Source organism: Brassica napus, chromosome C4 (genome assembly GCF_020379485.1).
Source record: "Brassica napus cultivar Da-Ae chromosome C4, Da-Ae, whole genome shotgun sequence".
NCBI lineage: Eukaryota > Viridiplantae > Streptophyta > Magnoliopsida > Brassicales > Brassicaceae > Brassica > Brassica napus.
Window position 1 is genome coordinate 57,291,936 of NC_063447.1, and position 20,101 is coordinate 57,312,036.

The following is a 20,101-nucleotide window of genomic DNA, read 5'->3' on the forward strand; positions in this document are numbered from 1 at the left end:
GAGCTCGCAAAAGTAGGAGGTATTAATTTATTTTGACTATATAATATGGATCCCCCCCCCACCCCCCCCCCCCCCCCCCCCCCCACCCCAACCAAAAAAATGTAACATAAATGACATATATACGCCAGGCTAATACCATCATCTAAGTTAATCGAATTACACGAAATTCATGACTAAATTACATTGATACTAAGAATATTTATAACGATCCTTTTACTGAACTTTGGTGTATTTATCACGATCTTGGGGAGTCGTCGTCAAAGAAATCGCTAAAAACGTCAGGAATCATTCTTTTGTTATCCAGGTTACCTCCACCGCAATTATCTCCGGAGAATCCTTGAGAGAGCAACATAGTTAAAGAATCTTCCTCAAGATCGTCAAGATCGGCGAAGAAATCCCCCGGCTGATGTTGAAAATCCGGTCTATAGGTGTCGTCAACGTCATCGAACTCCATATTGTCCTTACGCTCCTCAACGTCTTCCTCTTTAACCGCTCTGGCCACATAAGGAGAAGGAGGAGTGGATGAGAATGGCATGTGGGACTTATTGGGTTCCTCTTTGTTTTGGGAGACTCTGGACGAGACAGAAGTCGTTGCAGTTGCGGATTTGGAACAAGGGTTTGAAGAGGAGGATGAAGAAGAACGAGTAGAGCCGGCGAGAGCGTTGCGTTGAGTGGGCCATGGATGGTTATGTTCTGATGTGTAAGTAATGACTAACATGTTTGGATCGGTGCGGCTGCGTTCCACTTGTTTCCTAGCTGGACAACCTTTCGAGCTGCTACATCTGTAGTAACCCCTGAGGAACGATTAAGCATTCAAGTAGCCATCAAAGACTCGATTAACTATAATCCAATTAATATGTATCACTTTATTTGTACGTACTTTTTTTATGAGAAAATCTACTTTTCTTTGTTCAAAATTAAGAAGTATTATGAACTTACGATTATGAGGTAAGTTTGCAGCAAATGTCACAATAAGGAATTTAAAGGCTTAATGTGCGCCGTATAAAGATATGTGAACTTTATACTTTATATAGTTTCATGCTAATGATTGCATCTCCAGTTTGGGAAGGGAAGCAAGGCTGCAGATTCTACTTATAATGTGATCTTTTCTCTTAAGAAAAATCACTTTTCAGTATAATTAACATATATATTTTGTTGAAAAATGGTGAGACGAGAACAAATTAACATATTAAATCAGTAATTATATCTATATGACTATATATCATGTTTGTAATGTGTATTCAGGGACATAGTGTTACAAATGTTATATATACCTGGGATAAGGAGAACCTTTGATGGGTTTTTGACCGTATTTTCGCCAGGCCCACAGATCAGACGGAACCACTTCTCCACTGGACCGGCTGTTCATGGCGGCTGGAGCAGGTATGCACACCACTTTCTTTCCCTGCCCCTTCCTGCATCAGTCGTCGCTAGTAGTCAATATATATGTATCGTATATATTTTTACCCCTTGTGACGTGAGTATACACGTGTATACATGTTAACTGTAATTTTAAATGTTAATTTTGTGATCAATTTATAACATTGGACACAATGAACTCGGTTTGAAATATAATGGCATGGTAGTTCATTGTTTGGTTTATGAGTTTTACACTTAATATATTTAGACTCCTTTTCAAGTTTGAATCTAAATTTGGAATTCTGTGTAGGTAATAACATCATCATAAATGTAAGTGAAAGATCGTAACTAAAGCAAACATCGAAAATTTGAAAAGACCAAAACAAGGAGAGACGGATGTAAAATGTAAGATTTGATAAAATAAAATAAAAAAAGTTCTGATACCAAATGATGAGAATAAAACTTCATTAAAAAAAAATTGAGAAAAATAAAAAAAGGTTGCATACTCCTTTGTGAATTACATACACAGAACAAAACCCTAGTTCAGTTTCTCACTTATGGTTTCATGAAACTGATCTTAAATAAAAATCTAGACGAAATATTAATATAAATGTTGCTACGAAATTATATTGTAGATAGATCATAGATATAAAACGTTTTGATTTATAACAACTTTTCATTTTTACATTATATATTGTTAGCACATCAGATTATTTTCAAAAAGAAAAAAAATGAAAGTTTGTTGAGTTTTGTTGAGTAGCACAATCGAGTTTTCGAAATGAAAATGGTATGTCATTCATATAGTCAATTAATGAAATCTCGAAATAAAACTAATAAATCACTTATTAAGTTTGATCATGAGCCTAACATTAAATGATCTCGTTTAATCAAGAAGGAAAAAATGATAATTAAAACATGGAGATCAGATTCTAATAAATTTACCTCCTCTTTATGCTAAAATTCTTAGGGGAAGAAGAGATCTGAATCTGCGAAGAAGATGACGTGATATTATTATTATCGACCAGTAAACAGTTTCTTGGACTGTTAGCGCTATCAACGTTGATCATCCCCCACGGCGAAGCTGCTGCGACGGAGGAGGTGGCCATAGCTGGGGAATTACATTTGGATGCATCTTGGATGATGTTTCTTTGCGAAATCCGGATTCTTGGGAAGACACTGCATTGATTCTTGACATGATCATCCACAGTAATGTTTGGAAAGACTGCAAAACTGTTGTTGTTTTTGATATCTCCGGCACCGGAGAAGTTGGCCGGGAGGCTGAGGAGAGGATCTGTCATGCTTACGAACGGGTCGCCGAAGGGATTCATCTGAGAGTTGGCGACGGAGGGAAAATCAACGTGGAAATCTGAAGTCGGCGGCGGAGACAAACTGCTCGGAGATGGACCTTCCGGTGGCCCAGGAGATGATGTCATGTGTCCTGATCTGATTCCTCGTACAACGTCGGTTAGGTCTCCTTGGAAGTTGTCCATGTCTGAAGACTCAAAGACACTGCACATAATATGTCTATGACGCGTGTGTATGTGTGTGTTTTTCTGTATATGTGATATATAACACGGTAAAGAAAAAAAAATAACGATTGAGAATCCGAGAGAGAAGTAAGATTTATGTCTTAATCGTGTTATGGATGTTGATTATTTTCTTGGGAAAATAGTAAGAGAATGAAGAAGTTAACATTTTACCAAAAAAAGAGGATGAAGAAGACGAGAATGGTTGATGAAACGAGAGAGATGCTGACTTTCAGTATGTAAACATCTTCGACCACTTCTCCATGTTAGAGGAGGAGGAAGGATCAGATTTGTACTCTCTTTATTTATATATATAAACTAATAAATATTAAAAGGTGGTGAATGATATAAGGAACTAATATTAATATTATATAATATACGACCAAGTCTTGAGCGTTTAATTGGATTATCTCTTTTTTTTTTTTCGAACCGGTTAAATCTGAATCTATTAAAAACACAGACCTAATTTTTTGGTGGGAGATGAAACCCACGGATGGATCCTTTCTCGGGTATTCAAATGGGCCGTAAGCATGAGCTCATATCTGCGTGACCACATGTGAAACTAGTAATTTCGCACTAGACCAACAGGCAGTGGCCGATCTAGAAAGTTTTATAATGGGAGGCAAAATTTTCAAACTTACAAATGAGACATACTTAATCTTAGGTTTGAGGTTTAATTTTATGAGGGGCAAATTTATCCAATTTCTTCAAAATCCATTATAATTAAGTAAAGAATTTTTTTTTTAAATCCATTGGGGGCAGATGCCCCACCCTTGTTGGTGGTGCATCTGCCACTGCCAGCAGGGCAACACCTCCTCTGTATAAACCACTATGCCACCACAATGAAGTTTGGACTATCTCTTTTTTAGTTCACTCATTAGTTTTTAGCCTTCAATTCAAATACTGAAAGATGGATGTGTAGTTTGTATTATCTCTTTTCGGGCATACCGTGTTGATTAGTTTTTTGTTCGTTTTCAATTCCTTTTCTTCTTAAATTTGGAACACGTAATTATATGAGTCGGTGACGATCATATGCTGTCAAAAAAACAATTTGTATTGTTGCGGTAAATGATTGGACGGTAAATATCTCACTAGACTCGAGCGAAGAATCAATATTCTCTCTGTCGTGTAACATAAATAAATTACCTTATTAACTTTTGACGGCTGTCGTAGTGAGTAATGACTAAATAAATAAATTTCCAAAATATATAATCACATTATTAACAGTAGTTATATAAATAAAATATAAATGTGAAAGGGCATAATGAGGTGCTGCACTTGTGGGAAAAAAAAACGTGATTGGGAAGTAAAGCGATCGGCAAACAGCCGCATTTCTCGGAGTACGTCTCGTCATGATCCAATGCCACACTGGGACACGTAATTATTCTCTAATAGATTCTGTTATTGCCTTGTATACCAAAAAAAAATATATTTCTTTATGATCTATATTTCATTCATTTGTTAATTTGAATTATGTTAAATAAGTTTTTTCTTTCAATAGTGCATGGTTAAGAATTGTTTTATGAAAATATTACTTGCAAGTTGCAACTGTTTTTTGAGAGGATTATAATTTATTCATATGCTAATTTACGGTCCACTTAATTTCATTTTCCTTGTTTATCGTTTAGTTTCCTTTATCTTAAACCTGTATGTAGCCTATGGACTTCGATCTTCAGCCTTTAGCTTAATATATAATGTCAAACGTGTTTATACGTAACTGATGTTGAATATTGTCCTCGTTTGTGCCAACAAAAGAATTGTTGTTCTACTGTTATAGTCAACAACTATTGACTTGTGGGTTAAGCGGGTTTGCCTGATTTGTTTTTCCATCTGAAGATTACTATTGATTCAAACGTCAATTATACAAGTGGAACACTAAAACTGGCAGAAAATATTAAAACACTCCCAAAAAGATAACCCCCTAAAAAGGCAGCTCATGATACCCAAACTTGGGTGACTCTAGAACAACTCAAAACTAAACCTGAAAGAAAATGAAGACGGTTAAAATAACCACAAACAGTCGGAAGCGGGTTGTCTGAGTAAAAGTAGCAACAAATTAAGAATAAGAAAATAAATCAGTTTCAGTGATTTGCCCCTGGACGCGTTTAGTATATAATTGGAAAAAAAACATCAGTTAGTCGACGTCGACTAATTCGTTATGTTAGAATCGTACGTAAACGACAAACTATAATTTCTACATTTCACCTCCTTAATATCATATGTTAGTGTGACAAAAAGTATAATAGTAATTAATCATATACTAAAACAATAAAAAAAGTTCTAAGAACATTTGATTTATTCTTTCCAATTACAACTGCACCGTGGTATTTCTCTTGGGCGTCGGAAAACTACTAAAATATATCACCACCATGTTTTTTTTCAACGTAAAGTATATATATATATAATTGTAAATATTTCGAAATTACGAAAAGTCCAATCAAAATATCTGTTTTGAGAATTTTACGTCGAGAATCCTCCATTAAAGTTTTTCTTATATCATTCTTCTCTAGACATGATTTGTGCTAATACCAAATACTATATGATAAAAAATATGCTCTTTATTAGATTTTCAAAAATTGGGAATACAATAACACCAACTACGTTTAAACCAGGCTACTGGATGTTGGGATTTATTAAATTCATGTCCAACTCTATATTGTCCGATTAGTACGATATTATCCACTTTGTACCTTAGGTAAACCCGAAAGGATTTACTTTTGGTTTCTTTCTCAAAAGGCCTCGTACTAATAGAGTTGAGCATCTCTTTTATATATTAGACTTTTCTTTGTCTAATTTTCAATGTGAGATTTTGTTTGATATTTCACATTCTCCTTCTCAAACTAAGGACCACACTTATCTCGTGTGTTTCTTTCTTTTGAGAATGTGCTTCCCATAACATTTCGTTTCTTTGAGAACGTCATCACAGGTTCTATGATCATCTTGACTGTTTCTGCCGAATCTCTTTTATTCTTACTTGAAGGGTATTTTGGTCTTCTTGCATATCTTCGTCAACCTGCCTCTAATAACAATTGTTGGGATTTATTAAATCCATGTCCAACTCTATATTGTCCGATTAGTACGATATTGTCCACTTTGAACCTTTAGGTAAGCTGGCGTGAATTTATTTTTGGTTTTTTTTCTAAAAGACCTCGTACTAATAAAATTGGACATCTATTTTACATATTAGACTTTCATTTGTCTAATTTTCAATGCTAGACTTTTTTTGATATTTCACGCTATAGATCCGGTGGTACCAACATATTTTTCAGTTGTGATATCTCTCCTCGTTTTTCAAGAAATATGTCCCCAAAATGAAAATCTCGTAAATAACTTCCAAAAGTTATATAAGTCGGCCTGGTTTGTCAACTACAGTATATAACACAAGAATACATTCTTTCTGCGTCACGGATTTCTGTTTGTAAGAACACACACATACACATATACTATATATAAGAAATTTTTTAAATCTAACTTATATTTAAAAATAAATTTTATTAAAATATTATAGATTTTACTATTTTCTTACTAATATTTAATATAGATTTGATATATATTAAATCAATTTGTATAAAACTAATAAAATGATATAAAATTGTATAATTATCAAAACTTTAGTCTAAACAATATTTATAAAATTTGTAATATATAAGAAACTAATGTTCTCACGATTAGATATTTAAATTTTTTAAAAATTGTAGAAATTTTTGAAAGTTTTAGTAATACATATTGTATAATTATACAAAATTAATAATATTTTTAAATTTGAAATGCTATATATGAATATATTTATTTTATTGATGATGTATGAGCTATTGCCATATTTAAAAAAAGTTTACCTAAAAAAATATCAATATTAAATGTAATATATGAATTATTACTATATTCTAATAAATTTGCCAAAAATATAAATCAACATTAAATGAAATTATCTATGTCATATTTTGCCGGAAACCATATCATCAATTTCAGTATTCATGTCGTATTTGTTTTGTGAAATTGATTGTAAAGAGGACTTGTGACAAAATCACTTCTCAAATATAGTATGAGCTATTGTCATATTTAAAAAAAAAATTTTACCTAAAAAAATATCAATATTAAATGTAATATATGAATTATTACCATATTCTAATAAATTTGCCGAAAATATAAATCAACATTAAATGAAATTATCCATGTCATATTTTTCCGGAAGTCATGTCATCAATTTCAGTAGCCATGTCATATTTGTTTTGTGAAATTGATTGTAAAGAAGACATGTGACAAAATCATTTCTCAAATATAGTATAGGGGAAATACTCCTTCCGTTTCTGAATAAGTGTGAAAATGACATTTTCACACAGATTAAGAAAGTTGCTAAAATATATGTAAGTTGTTATTAATTACACCACTCTCACAAATAGTATTTAAGATAAATAAAATTATTTATAAAATCAATGTTCTTTGCAATTAATTTTTATCCGAAAGTAAATATAATTTGTATTGAAATTCTAAAGTGACACTTTTTGTGTAACAAGTGATTTAGCTTATTTGTCATAATTTTCATGATTTTTGATAATTTTGCTTATTTGTCATGTTTTAATTAGGTTTAAGCTGAGTCATTAATTTATTAATAGTTTTTAGCTGATTTCATAATCTACATCTATACTATTATTTATGAAGTGATCTATACTATTATTTGTCATGATTTCTATGATTTTAGGTAATTTTGCTTAATTGTCATGTTTTAATTAGGTTTAAGCTGAGTCATTAATTTATTAATAATTTTTAGTTGAGTCCATAATTTATTAATTTAAATAATATAACTATAAAATATGTAATTAGATATATAATTATTTTTATTTTGCTTATTTGTCATGTTTTTATTAGGTTTTAGTTTTGTCATTGATTTATTAATAATTTTTAGCTGAATCACTAATTTATTAATTTAAAAAATATCCGTAATGAATTTTATATATAATAAAAAACGAATTTCAACTTAATAATATTTAAATCTATATGTTATATTAAAATTCTTATTTTCTTATTTGTCATATTTTATTAGATTTTAATATTTTATATAGGTAATTGATTTATTATTAATTTTTAATCGAGTATTTATTAATTTTCACAAAACCTGTAATAAATTTTATATATAATAAAACACACATTTTATTTTAATAATATTAAATTTATATGTTATATTAAATAATTAATTATAAACTAATATAATAAAATTGTGAAAATATATTTAAAAATTAAGAGAATTCTTATATATATTGTATTGCTATCTGAAAACAATATTTTTAATTATAAAGTTAAAAAAACTAAGATATAAAACAGTTTATAATTAAATATTAGTCAAAAAAAAATATTTATATAAAGATATTTTCTAAACTATTTCTAATATATGAGTGTTTTAAAACTTTTAACACAATAATAAGCACATAGTTTGATAAACACTTTTTTGACATATATAAATAATTTGATTTTTGATTAAGGAGAATTTACCAAATATGACTCAAAACTTGATTTTAATTGCAAAAATATACCCAAACTTGAATCAAATGCAAAAGTAACCCAAAATCCTTGTGAAATTACAGCCATCCCCTTGTGACCAAACAAAAAAACTCATTTTTACGAATATAGCTCCGCTAAGTCTTTTGAGTCTTTTGAGATTCTGTTAAGTCTTCTGGACGACGTCCACGGAAGTCGTCTGGTATAGTTCATCCTAAAAATAATTTATAAATTTTGTAAAAAAATATTTTGATAAGCGAAAAAACAAAATCATGTAATTATAAACTGTTTTAAGTGATATAAATTCAGATATAATAAAATTGAATTGTTTTCAACATAGATGAGTGAAAGTAGTGATTCATGATATTCTTTGGTTTAGGGTTTGACAACATATGTTGTAGTATTGTATGTATTCTTAGGGTTAGATTTTGGAAAAATTAAATGTTTTTTTGAAAAATTAAATTTTTACCTACATGTGATTATTTCTGTGTATAGTAAACATTTTTTTTTAGTTTAATTTGATTTTATGAAGTCATCTCGCGATTAGAAGACTTCTCTGAAAGTCTTCTAACTCCCGCTAAAAATATTTTAGTTTCCCGCTAAAAATATTGAAGTCTTCTGGGCGACTTACAAGTAAGTCGTATAGTAAGTCTTCTGATCGAAAATATTTAACCTTATTGGAATTTTTGTCTCCGTATATAAAGAAAAATTTACATAATCTCTCTCTTCCTCTCAAATGGCTGCAACAAAAATGGTATGTTCCCCATTCTAAAACTCTTCAACCTCTCTCTAATCTTTTGAACTGATAAACACTAAACTTTATTGTTTTTTGTCTCATGTCTTTCTCAATAGTTTATCTTGTTTTGCAGGTTTTTCATCATATGGTTCTCATCTTCCACTAATTTAAAGGTAGATTTATTATTTTTAGATATGTATTTGTGTGTGTTTTATAAAGGTAGATCTATCTAATCTTCCACTCATTTTCTCTGTTTTTAAGCCTTTTGAACGTTTTTGGAGATGCAGATTTTTCAGATATGGATTTGGATATGCAGTTTTTCAGATCTGGAAGACTTCTGGGCTAGAATACTTCCAGACAACTTCGAGGAAGTCTTCTAACGGGGTCTTCTCCCATGTCTCAATTTCATAATAGATATAAGCGTTTTGGTAAGTTTTTATGTCTGATTTTTCTTCATTTGGTAACCTCATGTTGCATAAAATTCGTACATTTTTCCAAACTAAAACTCTCCAAACTCACTCTAATCTCTTTGACTTGAAAACACTAAACTTTATATGAATTTTTCATTTTCGTCTCATGTCTTTCTCACTAATCTATCTTTTTGTTACACGTTTTTAATGAGATGGTTCTCATCTTTCACTTGGATATGTACTTTGTGTGTTCTATAAAAGTATGTCTATCTATTTTTTCACTTATTTTCTCCGTTTTTAAGCCATTTGAACGTTTTTTGATATTATATGCAGGTTTTTCAGATCTGGGTTTGATATACATGTTTTTCAGATCTGGATCAGATTTTGGAAGACCTATGGGAAGTCTTCTCGAAAGTCTTCTAAAATATAATGCACTAGAAGACTTCCAGGAAGTCTTCCAGACGACTTCAAAGATGTCTTCCAGACGACTTCCAGGAAGTCTCCTGACGGGGTCTTCTTCCATATCAAGTGAAGTCTAAGCTTGTCTTTGTAGAGGAATGATCTATAATAGTTTTGTTTGTGGTATGTTTTGTGATTTGCATGTGTACTCCTTTAGTTGTGATTTTTTTTGTAAATTTGAAAAGGTATTAATGAAACAGTTTGGTAAATATGTTCATTTTTCACAATATTATCTTGCAAAAATTACTTGACACAATTGAATTTATTGATACAACTTCAATAGCAAAACACAATAACACAAAAAATTAATAAAATTTATTACAACTAAGGGAGAAGAATTCTCAAGAAAACTTAGTCAAATTTACAAAAGATAAAACATTACATAAGTTCAAAGCTAGAACACTTTCATTAGATACATAAGTAAAAAGTATATCTTATGATCTGAGAAGACACATTAAACCATGTTACTTGATATTCTTGAAGTTACTTAACACTTTTGAAAATTAAATGAACATATCTTAAAGTTACTTAACAAATTTATAAAAACTAACATAGAAGACTTTCACAGAAGTCTTCTATGTTAGTTAGAAACTTTACTAAGCATGAATATTGGTAACCTCGTAAATATCACCAATTAAGTTATAAATTTCATTCAGTAGCCCCAATATTGACTAATATGAATGAATTAACAAAAAAAAATTAAAAAAATCTTTATAATTTTAGAGAAAATGAAAGTTTATTAAACATTGGAGCAGACGACTTCCACGGGGGTCGTCTGTTAGACTTCTAGGAAGTCGTTCATTTAGGTTAGTTTTGCAATTGAGTTTTAACCTAAACGACTTACATGGAAGTCGTCCATCCTTTTTTGTTAAAAAAAACTCGAGACGACTTACATGTAAGTCATCTAGGGAAAACAAGTTAGTTTTTCATTTGACCGGATTGTGTCAGAAATTTTACTTTTCCTGGACGACTTACACGGAAGTCGTCTGTCTGACGACTTCAATGTAAGTCGTCGGACGGACGACTTTTGTGTAAGTCGTCTAGAAAAAAATAATTTTTTTTGTTTTATTTTTCAATTGTCAAACTAACCTGAGACGACTTCCATGTAAGTCGTCTAGGTATAACAAAATATTGATTTTTTAATTTTCTATTGGACGACTTACGTGGAAGATTTCTGACACAATCCGATCAAATGCAAAACTAACCCGTTTACCTTAGATGACTTACATGGAAGTCGTCTCGATTTTTTTTTAACAAATAAAGATGGACGATTTCCATGTAAGTCGTTTATAAAAACACATTTAAAAGTCAATTGCAAAACTAATCTCTGCATTGACCAGAAGACTTCCTGGTAAGTCGTCTAGACGAACAAATCTGGAAAAAAAAGTTAATTTCATAGTTTTAACCAGTGAGATAATTTGTTTAGCACACATAAGTCTTTTCCAAGCACCCAAAATCTCAAACAAAAGTGACATACCAAGAATCGTAAGCTTCAATGGCTCTATGAACCATAAAAAATTTAGAATCAAAATCTTGGTTTTTCTTTGATGAATATGGAGAGAAATTGAAAGAGATGTTGTTTTTAGTTCATAAGAATTGAGAAAGAAAGAGTGTAAACCGATTTTTAGGTGCAATAAGAGATTCAAATTGGTTGTTCATGGTGGTTGGTATATTGATGGCAATGGCAATGTTGTGATTACTTGAGGAAGATGAGGGTGATAGAGTAAAATATGCATTTTCAAAAAAAAAAGTGATGGCATTTTCGTGAATAATCTGAACTTTGGGGATGAAAGAAACAAGTCAAAGTTCCAAAAAAACGTGGCTTAGTTTTGTGTTTGAGTTCAAGTTTTGAGTCATATTTGCAAAAAACCCTTTGATTTCACTATTTTTTTTTTGAGAAAACAATTTAACTATTTAAAATCATAAATAATAACTTAAGTTGTGACTGAGTTCAAAACAAATATTTTTGCTTTTACTTTAAACGAGTTTAAGTTTAATCCGTGAAAAACTATAGCTTCATTTGGTGACCACTAGAAGAATGAAAAAAAAATGAAAAAAATAAAAAATAAAAAATAAAATTTCATTTGAGGAATTGAAAAAGTAAAAAAAAATATGAATTTTTGTTCAATTTGTTCCTTATCAAAATTGGATAGGAATTTTTTTCTTATAAATTCATTCCTCCACGGCAAATTTAGAAGAAAAAAATGGGTATCTACCTTTCATTAATTTGACTAAAATTTCAACATATCTGGTATAAATTTTGCGGAACAAAGAATTCACCATAATTTTTTTCTTTTAACATGTTCACCAATTAGAGTTTTATAATGCTGATTTTTGAATTAATAAGACATAAAATAATATTCGTAAGATGATTATGCTCGCATGTGTGGATAAAACACTTAGTGACACTTATTATGGAACATAGCGAGTATGTAACTGTTTATACATAGTCAAATAAACTTATGAAACAAATATAGTTGTTTACATCACGTTAGATATAATAAGTGGCCAAAATGGTAGAAGAACAATTCTTCATACAACATTTTTATATATACCAACACATAATTTATAATTTACACAAATCTCAGTTGGTTTCTTTAAAAATACATACAGAACTCAGTTGGTATGTATAGGTTGGCTGTACATTGATTGAATATTGGTGCCAACTAATTATACGTTTGGCGTTATCCCATTCTAAATTTGCCATATTGTTGCCAACTATTTATATACTACTTTTACATATATATATACCATCTCACCAAAAGTTTTAATAACATTTTTCTGGCTAAATCCCTTTATAAAAAAAAACATAGGGTTTTCTGGTTGATCACACACACACAAACACACACACATATATATATATATATATATATATATATATATATATATATATATATATATATCTGTGATATCTTATCAGCAACTGAACCGCCTCACTTGCCCTGAGATTGTGTAACTTAGTCATAACACCATCAAAACAAACGAATGTCCCTTCCGCTGTATCATCAGCTACAACCATCTCAACACGATATTTAAACCGAAGTGAAATCAGTGTGATGCATGTGATAAAAAGGTAACCAACTATCATATTATACCAAATTGCTACATACCACAGAGACCCGACCGCATGAGGATTATTGCAACGCGCACATTCAAAAGAAGTGATAGTGCGCTGCAACTTCTTGCTGCACTTAGAACACGCAACATAGCACCACCCCTTGTCCGCTTCAACTCAGAAATTCTCCCAGTGCATAAGAAATCGATTTCCTGCGGTTTAAACATCAACATCACGTGCAGTCAAAAACGATAATATCAATATATAAACACACGAATGCGCTAATTGCATATACATAACTCATTACCTGGGGCGGAGCGGTAGTGATAAAATTGTTAAGCCCAACAATTGTCACAGACACAACCTTCGCATAAGACTTCAGGAGAGGTGCAGCAGCCGGAAGACCAGTGTCTCTAGCCACCAATCCGAACATAAGTTTAGGAAGGTCAACATCACAAACTTTCAACGTATGCTTACATACTCAAAACAGACCAAGCTTACCTGAAAAAGAAAGACTCCCCGGTGCGTGTCTCTTTATCGTAATAAACATGCGTTCCCAACGTCGCGTTGAGGAATAAACGACCTACACATAATAGGGAAAACAAATGGAAAAGGGATTACACATACTATTATATGTCACCATACGAAATAAGCAACATAATACCTCCAACCATCTTCGGATTTATGCTTGTGGCAACAATCACTTTAGGATCACCACGCATGCCTCCAAGCTTCTGGTGAAATGAAACGGCTTGAGCGTCGAACAGGCTAAGAGTGACAGACACATCACTGCACATTTTTAACAACCGTTAGTGTAGCTAAAATGATTAACCAACTATAAAAGATTTAAAAATAAAATTTAAATCACTTTTTTAGTTTGACGGTGACCATGACACGGTTTTTGTCCTCCGGAGGGTCAGACACGGTGCTCTTCACCGCCACGATCTCACCAATAATATCTACAGAGTTCAATATCGACATCTGAAAGCTCTGTGGCTAATCAGACAATAATCTATAAAGCACAAATCCCATACAGATAAAAGGACATCTATACGACCACATCTGTACCTGGAAGCTGAGTGTTTGTATTGGCTAAACAAACTAACTCGGTTTGGTTACGGAACCGGAATACCTCTGCAGGTATTGGTGAGACCGGATTAGATAACACGTCAAACTCAGTGGAATCGTCAAACCGAATCATCAAAGAAGAGTCCGCAAGCTTGAAGTTCTAAGCACATCGAGCCACGTCGAAGCCAGAAACAAAATATATCATCCCGGCGGCGAGTCTCTCTCGGAACTTTGGAAGCCGATTCGCGTTGATAGTAGCTTGCATCAAAGTTGACTGAAACAAATAAGATCTAGAAATCAGAAAATGAACGAAACAGATCTAAAGAGAACACGAAGAATCAAACTTACATTCACGTCCATAAGCAGCATATCGACCCACATCAGCTCGCCACCGCGTTTGACGTTCCTCGCCTCCCAGAACCGTAGAAGCCGGGCCTCGACGACGGAAGAGCATTTGCTGGACTTCAGGTCAGAGAAGAAGACTCTCGAAATAGCCATAACAATAGGAATCGAAAAATCTCAAGAGAAAGAAGGAGAGGGTGCGTTCGAGATCTATGGATACTTACATATTTATACAGATCCACACCGCTCGGGATCAAACGGCGCATCGAAAAGTCTGAGCGAGTGATCGAATTTAATTGGAATAAAGACGACGACATAACTCCGGTCGTTTCAGTTAAGGGGGAGGTATCGCAGGCGTCACGCGTCGCCGATGCAGAGAAGAGAGACGCGAGATCAATTAGGGTTAGAGACGTCGCAACGTCTATCAGGCCGGAAGTAAAAAGAAAGATAACATCTCCCGTTTAATGAAACACAGCGCTCCGTCTCCGTGGATACGTGTCGGCACGGGATCACAAGACTTATCTACGTGGCATGCCTACGTGGATGAAGGAGAAGAGATTAAACAGTTATATATATATATATATATGTTCATGTATTACAGATTAAAATAAACTAACAGTTGTATCATGGTCATAAATTCCTCACATGGTATTAGCACTTATGCATGTTGAACATAACTAGAATAAGTCTTTATTTGTAATCTAATTTCATAATTTATTGGAATTGATGCCCATGTTACAATTTCACCTACTTGGTTATTTTTTGTTGGCTAGGTGGTTGACAACACATTTTCTGTTGATAAAATAAAATAGAGGAGTTTAAAAAACTAGCTGCTAGAATTGTATTGGTCAAATTAAAAGAACCCATTATCAGCCGATAACTGTACAAACATATGTTTTGTGAAACATAGCTGATAAAATTAAAAGAACCCATTATCAGCCGATAACTGTACAAACATAGCTGATAAAACATATGTTTGTACAGTAATCGGCTATTTCAAATGCTTATCCCGCACATTTAATATAATTCCATCTCGATGTCATGGAAAAAAAGTTCAGAAAAGTTTAGTCCAGCCCTCTTAATCATTCAATGTTAAGAGAAAAAAAAACAGTATAAACAACAGAATATATAATAAGGTCAAATACGTAGGGAGGGATATATCATATATTCCATAAACTTATATATTTGGGCACACCAGCAGAATATAACAATCCAAAATTTTGATGCCAGAACAATTAGCAAAATGTAACGATCTATGGTACTAAACTGCTAATCGGCCCTCGTCTCTAGTGGCAAGCAAATTCATATGAAACCACAGGAACTTAGACAATCGTTAACCTTAGTCTTTTAACTGAGATTCTTATCTTCGGACAAGAGACGGTTTTTAACTTTTCTTAGATTTTAACTAAGAAAAATTAAGAACCATCTCTTAGATATAAGAGCAGTTTCTTAACTGAAAAATGTAAAAAAATAAATGTCAAATCATAAGTTAAGAATCCGACTAAGAGACCGGACTCATGCCGTTATACACTTTCTGAAAAAAACGGCTGGGATTTATACATTGTTTATTACATTGATTAAATGGAGACCGGACGCCACGGTGCGATAAGTAAAAACAATATAAGTCATGCCTCCCTCGTTCCACGGTGACGCATGTGGAAAGGATTCAATAATAACAAAATTAAGTAATGGTAAACAACTCAGCATACTGAAAACAAAATAAAAATAATGTTGACAAAGAAAATTAAGCACAGAATTTGATTGGTAACCACGAAAACATGTGTTTTAGATTGGAAACGTTATTTTCTCACCTTGCGCCTGAAGCCAATACTCCACGGTATTATCTGAGAAAATCAATCGGCCTTCGTTCCCGGAAGAGCCATCTCTGACAATGTCCTCATCACACATGAGATCTTGCACTATCTGAAAAAATCATCTGCGAGAATTCATTGCACTATGGCAGTGAAGACGGATATGAGTAAAGCCTACGATCGTTTAGAGTGGAGCTTTATTCAACGGGTGTTTAAAAAGTTGGGTTTCCATGATGATTGGACCTCGAGGGTTATGGAATGCATCTCGACGGTTTCTTACTCATATCTCATCAATGACGCAACTATGGGATCTGTTACTCCATCTCGCGGGATTAGGCAAGGTGACCCACTCTCACCGTATATATTTATCTTATGCGGGGAAGTGGTATCGGGTCTCTGTAGAAGAGCCCAGCAAGCGGGACTTATGCCGGGCATTAGGGTCGCAGTCAAATCTCCTAGGATCAATCATTTACTCTTTGCCGATGATACAATGTTCTTCATGAAATCGGACGAACAGAGCTGTGCCACCCTTATGTCTATCCTGCACCAGTATGAACTCGCCTCCGGACAAACCATCAACACAAATAAGTCTTCAATCTCCTTCTCTGCGAAAACAACTCAGGAAACTCGAGCTAGAGTTAAGTCAATCCTTGGTATCGCAAGAGAAGGAGGGGTGGGAAAGTATCTTGGATTACCGGAGCACTTCGGTCGACGAAAAAAGGACCTCTTCACCTCGATCGTTGATAAGATCCGCCAATAAGCACAGTCGTGGTCATCCAAGCATCTCTCTAGTGCTGGCAAGATGGTTATGCTCAAATCAGTCCTCTCTGCCTCTCCTACATACTCCATGACTTGTTTCCAGCTGCCGATGAGTCTATGCAAGCGCATTCAATCGGTTTTGACACGGTTTTGGTGGGATGATAATGATGGAACAAAAAAGATGTGCTGGACATCGTGGGACAAGATGTCTAAGCCAAAGAAATTAGGTGGACTTGGCTTCCGCGATATTCAATTATTCAACAAAGCCCTCCTTGCTAAACAGTCATGGCGTATCTTAACAAACCCGCAGTGCTTAGTGGCTCGAGTTCTTCGTGGTAAGTATGGCCAGCAGCAATCTTTTATGGACGTGAAGCCTGCAGCATCTTGCTCTCATGGTTGGAGAGGAATACTATTGGGCAGAGACCTCCTCTCAAAGAACTTGGGTATGGCGATAGGAGATGGAAACTCCACTCGTGTGTGGAAAGATGCTTGGATTAAGAGTGAATCTTACTCAACACCATATGGACCACCGAGAGAGATTGATCAAGATCTCTTTGTGTCTGATTTGTTGACCAGGGGTTCGAACATATGGAACGTTCAGAAAGTGCAGTTGATGTTCCCCGAGCTGGCGAACGATATTCTCTGCATGTGGCCCAGCCGGTTTGGTGCTGAAGATAGAGTTATCTGGAACCCGTCTAAGTCAGGTGACTACACTACCAAGTCAGGATATTATGAAGCGGTCAAACTTCAGGACCTAGACAGGCCAAATATGCATCACCGTGAGGAATTGGAGTGGAATAAGTATGTTTGGTCGGTGAAAACGTTGCCAAAGATTGAGGTCTTCCTGTGGAAGATTCTACAAGACGCTTTACCGCTAGGAGCTGCTCTGCAACGTCGAGGAATCTGCTCCCAAGCCGCTGCTTGCTCTCGATGTGGAGAGACCGAAACCGCAGCTCATCTGTTCCTCCATTGTCGATACACCAAACGTGTATGGAGCTTAGTACTACTTTTGAACAATCCCTTCCAGGTCTCCTTAGCTTAGTCTGCCTACCCCCATCAAGAATATCTATTCCCATATTTCCCTGGATTTTGTGGAGTATTTGGCTAGCTAGGAATGCTATGATCTTCGAACTTACCAACATTTGCCCAGCTGATATTGTCTGTAAAGCTTTAAGATTGGCAAAGGAATGGATTGAAGCGCAACCGTCAAAAGCCATGAGCCCGACACACACCTACACCCAAAGACAGTCAGTTCCTAATACTATAGTCTGTTGCACTGATGCAGCATGGCGTAACCAAGATAAGAGGGCGGGCTGCGGTTGGGTTTTCAAAAAGAGACAGGAAGCATTATGGAACATGGATCATACTCTGAACCTCTTGTTGCTTCCCCGCTCATGGCAGAGGCGATCGCTGTTCGAGAGGCTCTGGTGCATGCCCAGTCTCTCTTCTTCACCAAAATCTGCATCCAGTCAGATCATCAAGTGCTCAATAATGCACTGCTCTCGAAGAAAATCCCAATGGAAATCTACGGAATCTATTTGGACATCGAGTCTCTATCCTCTGTTTTTAACTCTATCCAGTTTGTGTTTATTCCCAGAACCTTGAACTTCATGGCTGATGGTTTGGCTAAATCAGCTCTTTGTATCTCTCACTCTCTGCCTGTTTAAGGCTTTTATGAAATCTTTTTGTTGTTCAAAAAAAAAGATCGGGAAACGTTTGATTATATACATTCAGTGTTTAAAACTAGCATGTGAGACAGCCAATTACTGTACAAACATATGTTTTGTGAAACTTGTGAATGAATTTAGTACATACACTATACAAATACAAGTTACATTTTTGTTTGGTTTTAGACTTTTGAACACTAGAGGATGTCTCTATACAAGTTACATTTTTGTTTGGTTTTAGATCAGGATACAACTCCCTAGCAAACCACACACCAGAGGATGTCTCTCCACGAACAACAACTGCCTTTGATTGGATTAAGGATTTATGGGCAAGCGAATGCTCACCAAAGTTGAAAGTCTTCATGTGGTCGATCATTCAAGGTACTTTGGCTCTAGGGGAAAACCTACAAAGAAGAGGAATCGACCTAGAAGCAAAATGCCCTAGATGCCAGGATACATAGTCACCTATACATACCTTCTTCTGGTGCTCTTTTGCGCAACAAGTGTGCAGTACCGGTCGTGAAATGAAAAAGACCACAAACAATTTTAAAAAAAATTGGTCACTTTTATAAATTGTGTAGATAATTTTTTTTAAAAAAACTGATTTATGCAAATATTTTTTGTGGACTGGAAGCTGGTGCTTGTAATGCTTCCCCTCAAGGCAGCCACTGCAAGTGTGGCTCAATGCCCCCCTCAAAGATGAAGTTCACTTAGCGACCGACGACACTTTTGAAGCGGCTGTGGTGAGATTCAGATCAACAATTTGCCTTCCGCCATCTGGGGTTCCAAACACCATCCTCCCTTGGATATGCTGGTCAATATGGAAAGATCGTAACTCTTTTACCTTCGAAAACAAGCTATCACAACCGGAGGAAGTGGCCACTAAGGGATTAGCATGGACAAGGGAATGGAATCAAGCACAATCAAGCAAAATGAATCTACAGATCACCAACCTGCAAGCAGATCGACCTGGAGAAAGAATAATCGAAGCCCCGTTTAGTACTTCACCACCTGCAGAACGGATGCGGCTTGGGATGCAGCGAGGAAGAAAGCGGGCTTAGCATGGATCTTCTCAGGATCAAAGGAACCCATCCTCAATCGAGGTTCTATGGTACATGATTTCGTCGATTCAGCGCTAGTAGCTGGCGGTTTGAGAAAGCTTGTATATGGCAGTAAACCAGGAGATTTCACACCTCTGAGTCTACTCCGACAACTCAACACTCATTGGAACTATTACCAACAAGACACAAAGGAAAGATCTGCTGGGAATCACCATGGATATTCAAGCTCTCTCCTCTGTATTTGTTTCTATTGCGTTTTTTCATATTCCCCGAAGGATAATGTCGAGGCCGATCTTCTGGCAAAAGTGGCTCTCAGAAATTCTTTAGTTTAATGGGATGTTCGGACTGGGTCTAC

The 20,101-nt window shown here is 34.5% G+C and overlaps 1 protein-coding gene and 1 long non-coding RNA gene across 3 annotated transcripts; both read right to left on the reverse strand.

Annotated features, from left to right (window-relative positions):
* Positions 1-128: 128 nt before the first annotated feature.
* On the reverse strand, positions 129-3,426 carry LOC106450189 (probable WRKY transcription factor 35). Of its 2 annotated transcripts, XM_013891843.3 has the most exons (4): positions 3,060-3,426; positions 2,302-2,912; positions 1,275-1,415; positions 129-794 (listed from the first exon to the last, which is right to left on the reverse strand). In XM_013891843.3, exons 2-4 carry the CDS (start codon positions 2,874-2,876, stop codon positions 236-238), a joined length of 1,275 nt encoding a protein of 424 aa, XP_013747297.1. In that variant the 5' UTR covers positions 2,877-2,912; positions 3,060-3,426; the 3' UTR covers positions 129-235. The 2 variants fall into 2 exon arrangements, with proteins under 2 accessions (XP_013747297.1, XP_048610970.1); XM_048755013.1 differs by having other exon boundaries at positions 2,302-3,426.
* A 15,355-nt stretch (positions 3,427-18,781) lies between these two features.
* Positions 18,782-20,092, reverse strand: LOC111205498. The gene is made up of 2 exons (XR_002658125.2): positions 19,639-20,092; positions 18,782-19,542 (listed from the first exon to the last, which is right to left on the reverse strand). It is a non-coding gene; the product is annotated as an uncharacterized LOC111205498 (long non-coding RNA).
* Between the last annotated feature and the right edge of the window lie 9 nt (positions 20,093-20,101).

Coding starts and splice junctions, on each gene's coding strand:
- LOC106450189 (XM_013891843.3), bottom strand. CDS start 2,876: ATGTGCAGTGTCTTTGAGTCTTCAGACATGGACAACTTCCAAGGAGAC. Junction 1,416..2,301: donor AATTTTAGCATAAAGAGGAG/GTAAATTTATTA, acceptor CGACTGATGCAG/GAAGGGGCAGGGAAAGAAAG. Junction 795..1,274: donor AAAGGTTCTCCTTATCCCAG/GTATATATAACA, acceptor ATCGTTCCTCAG/GGGTTACTACAGATGTAGCA.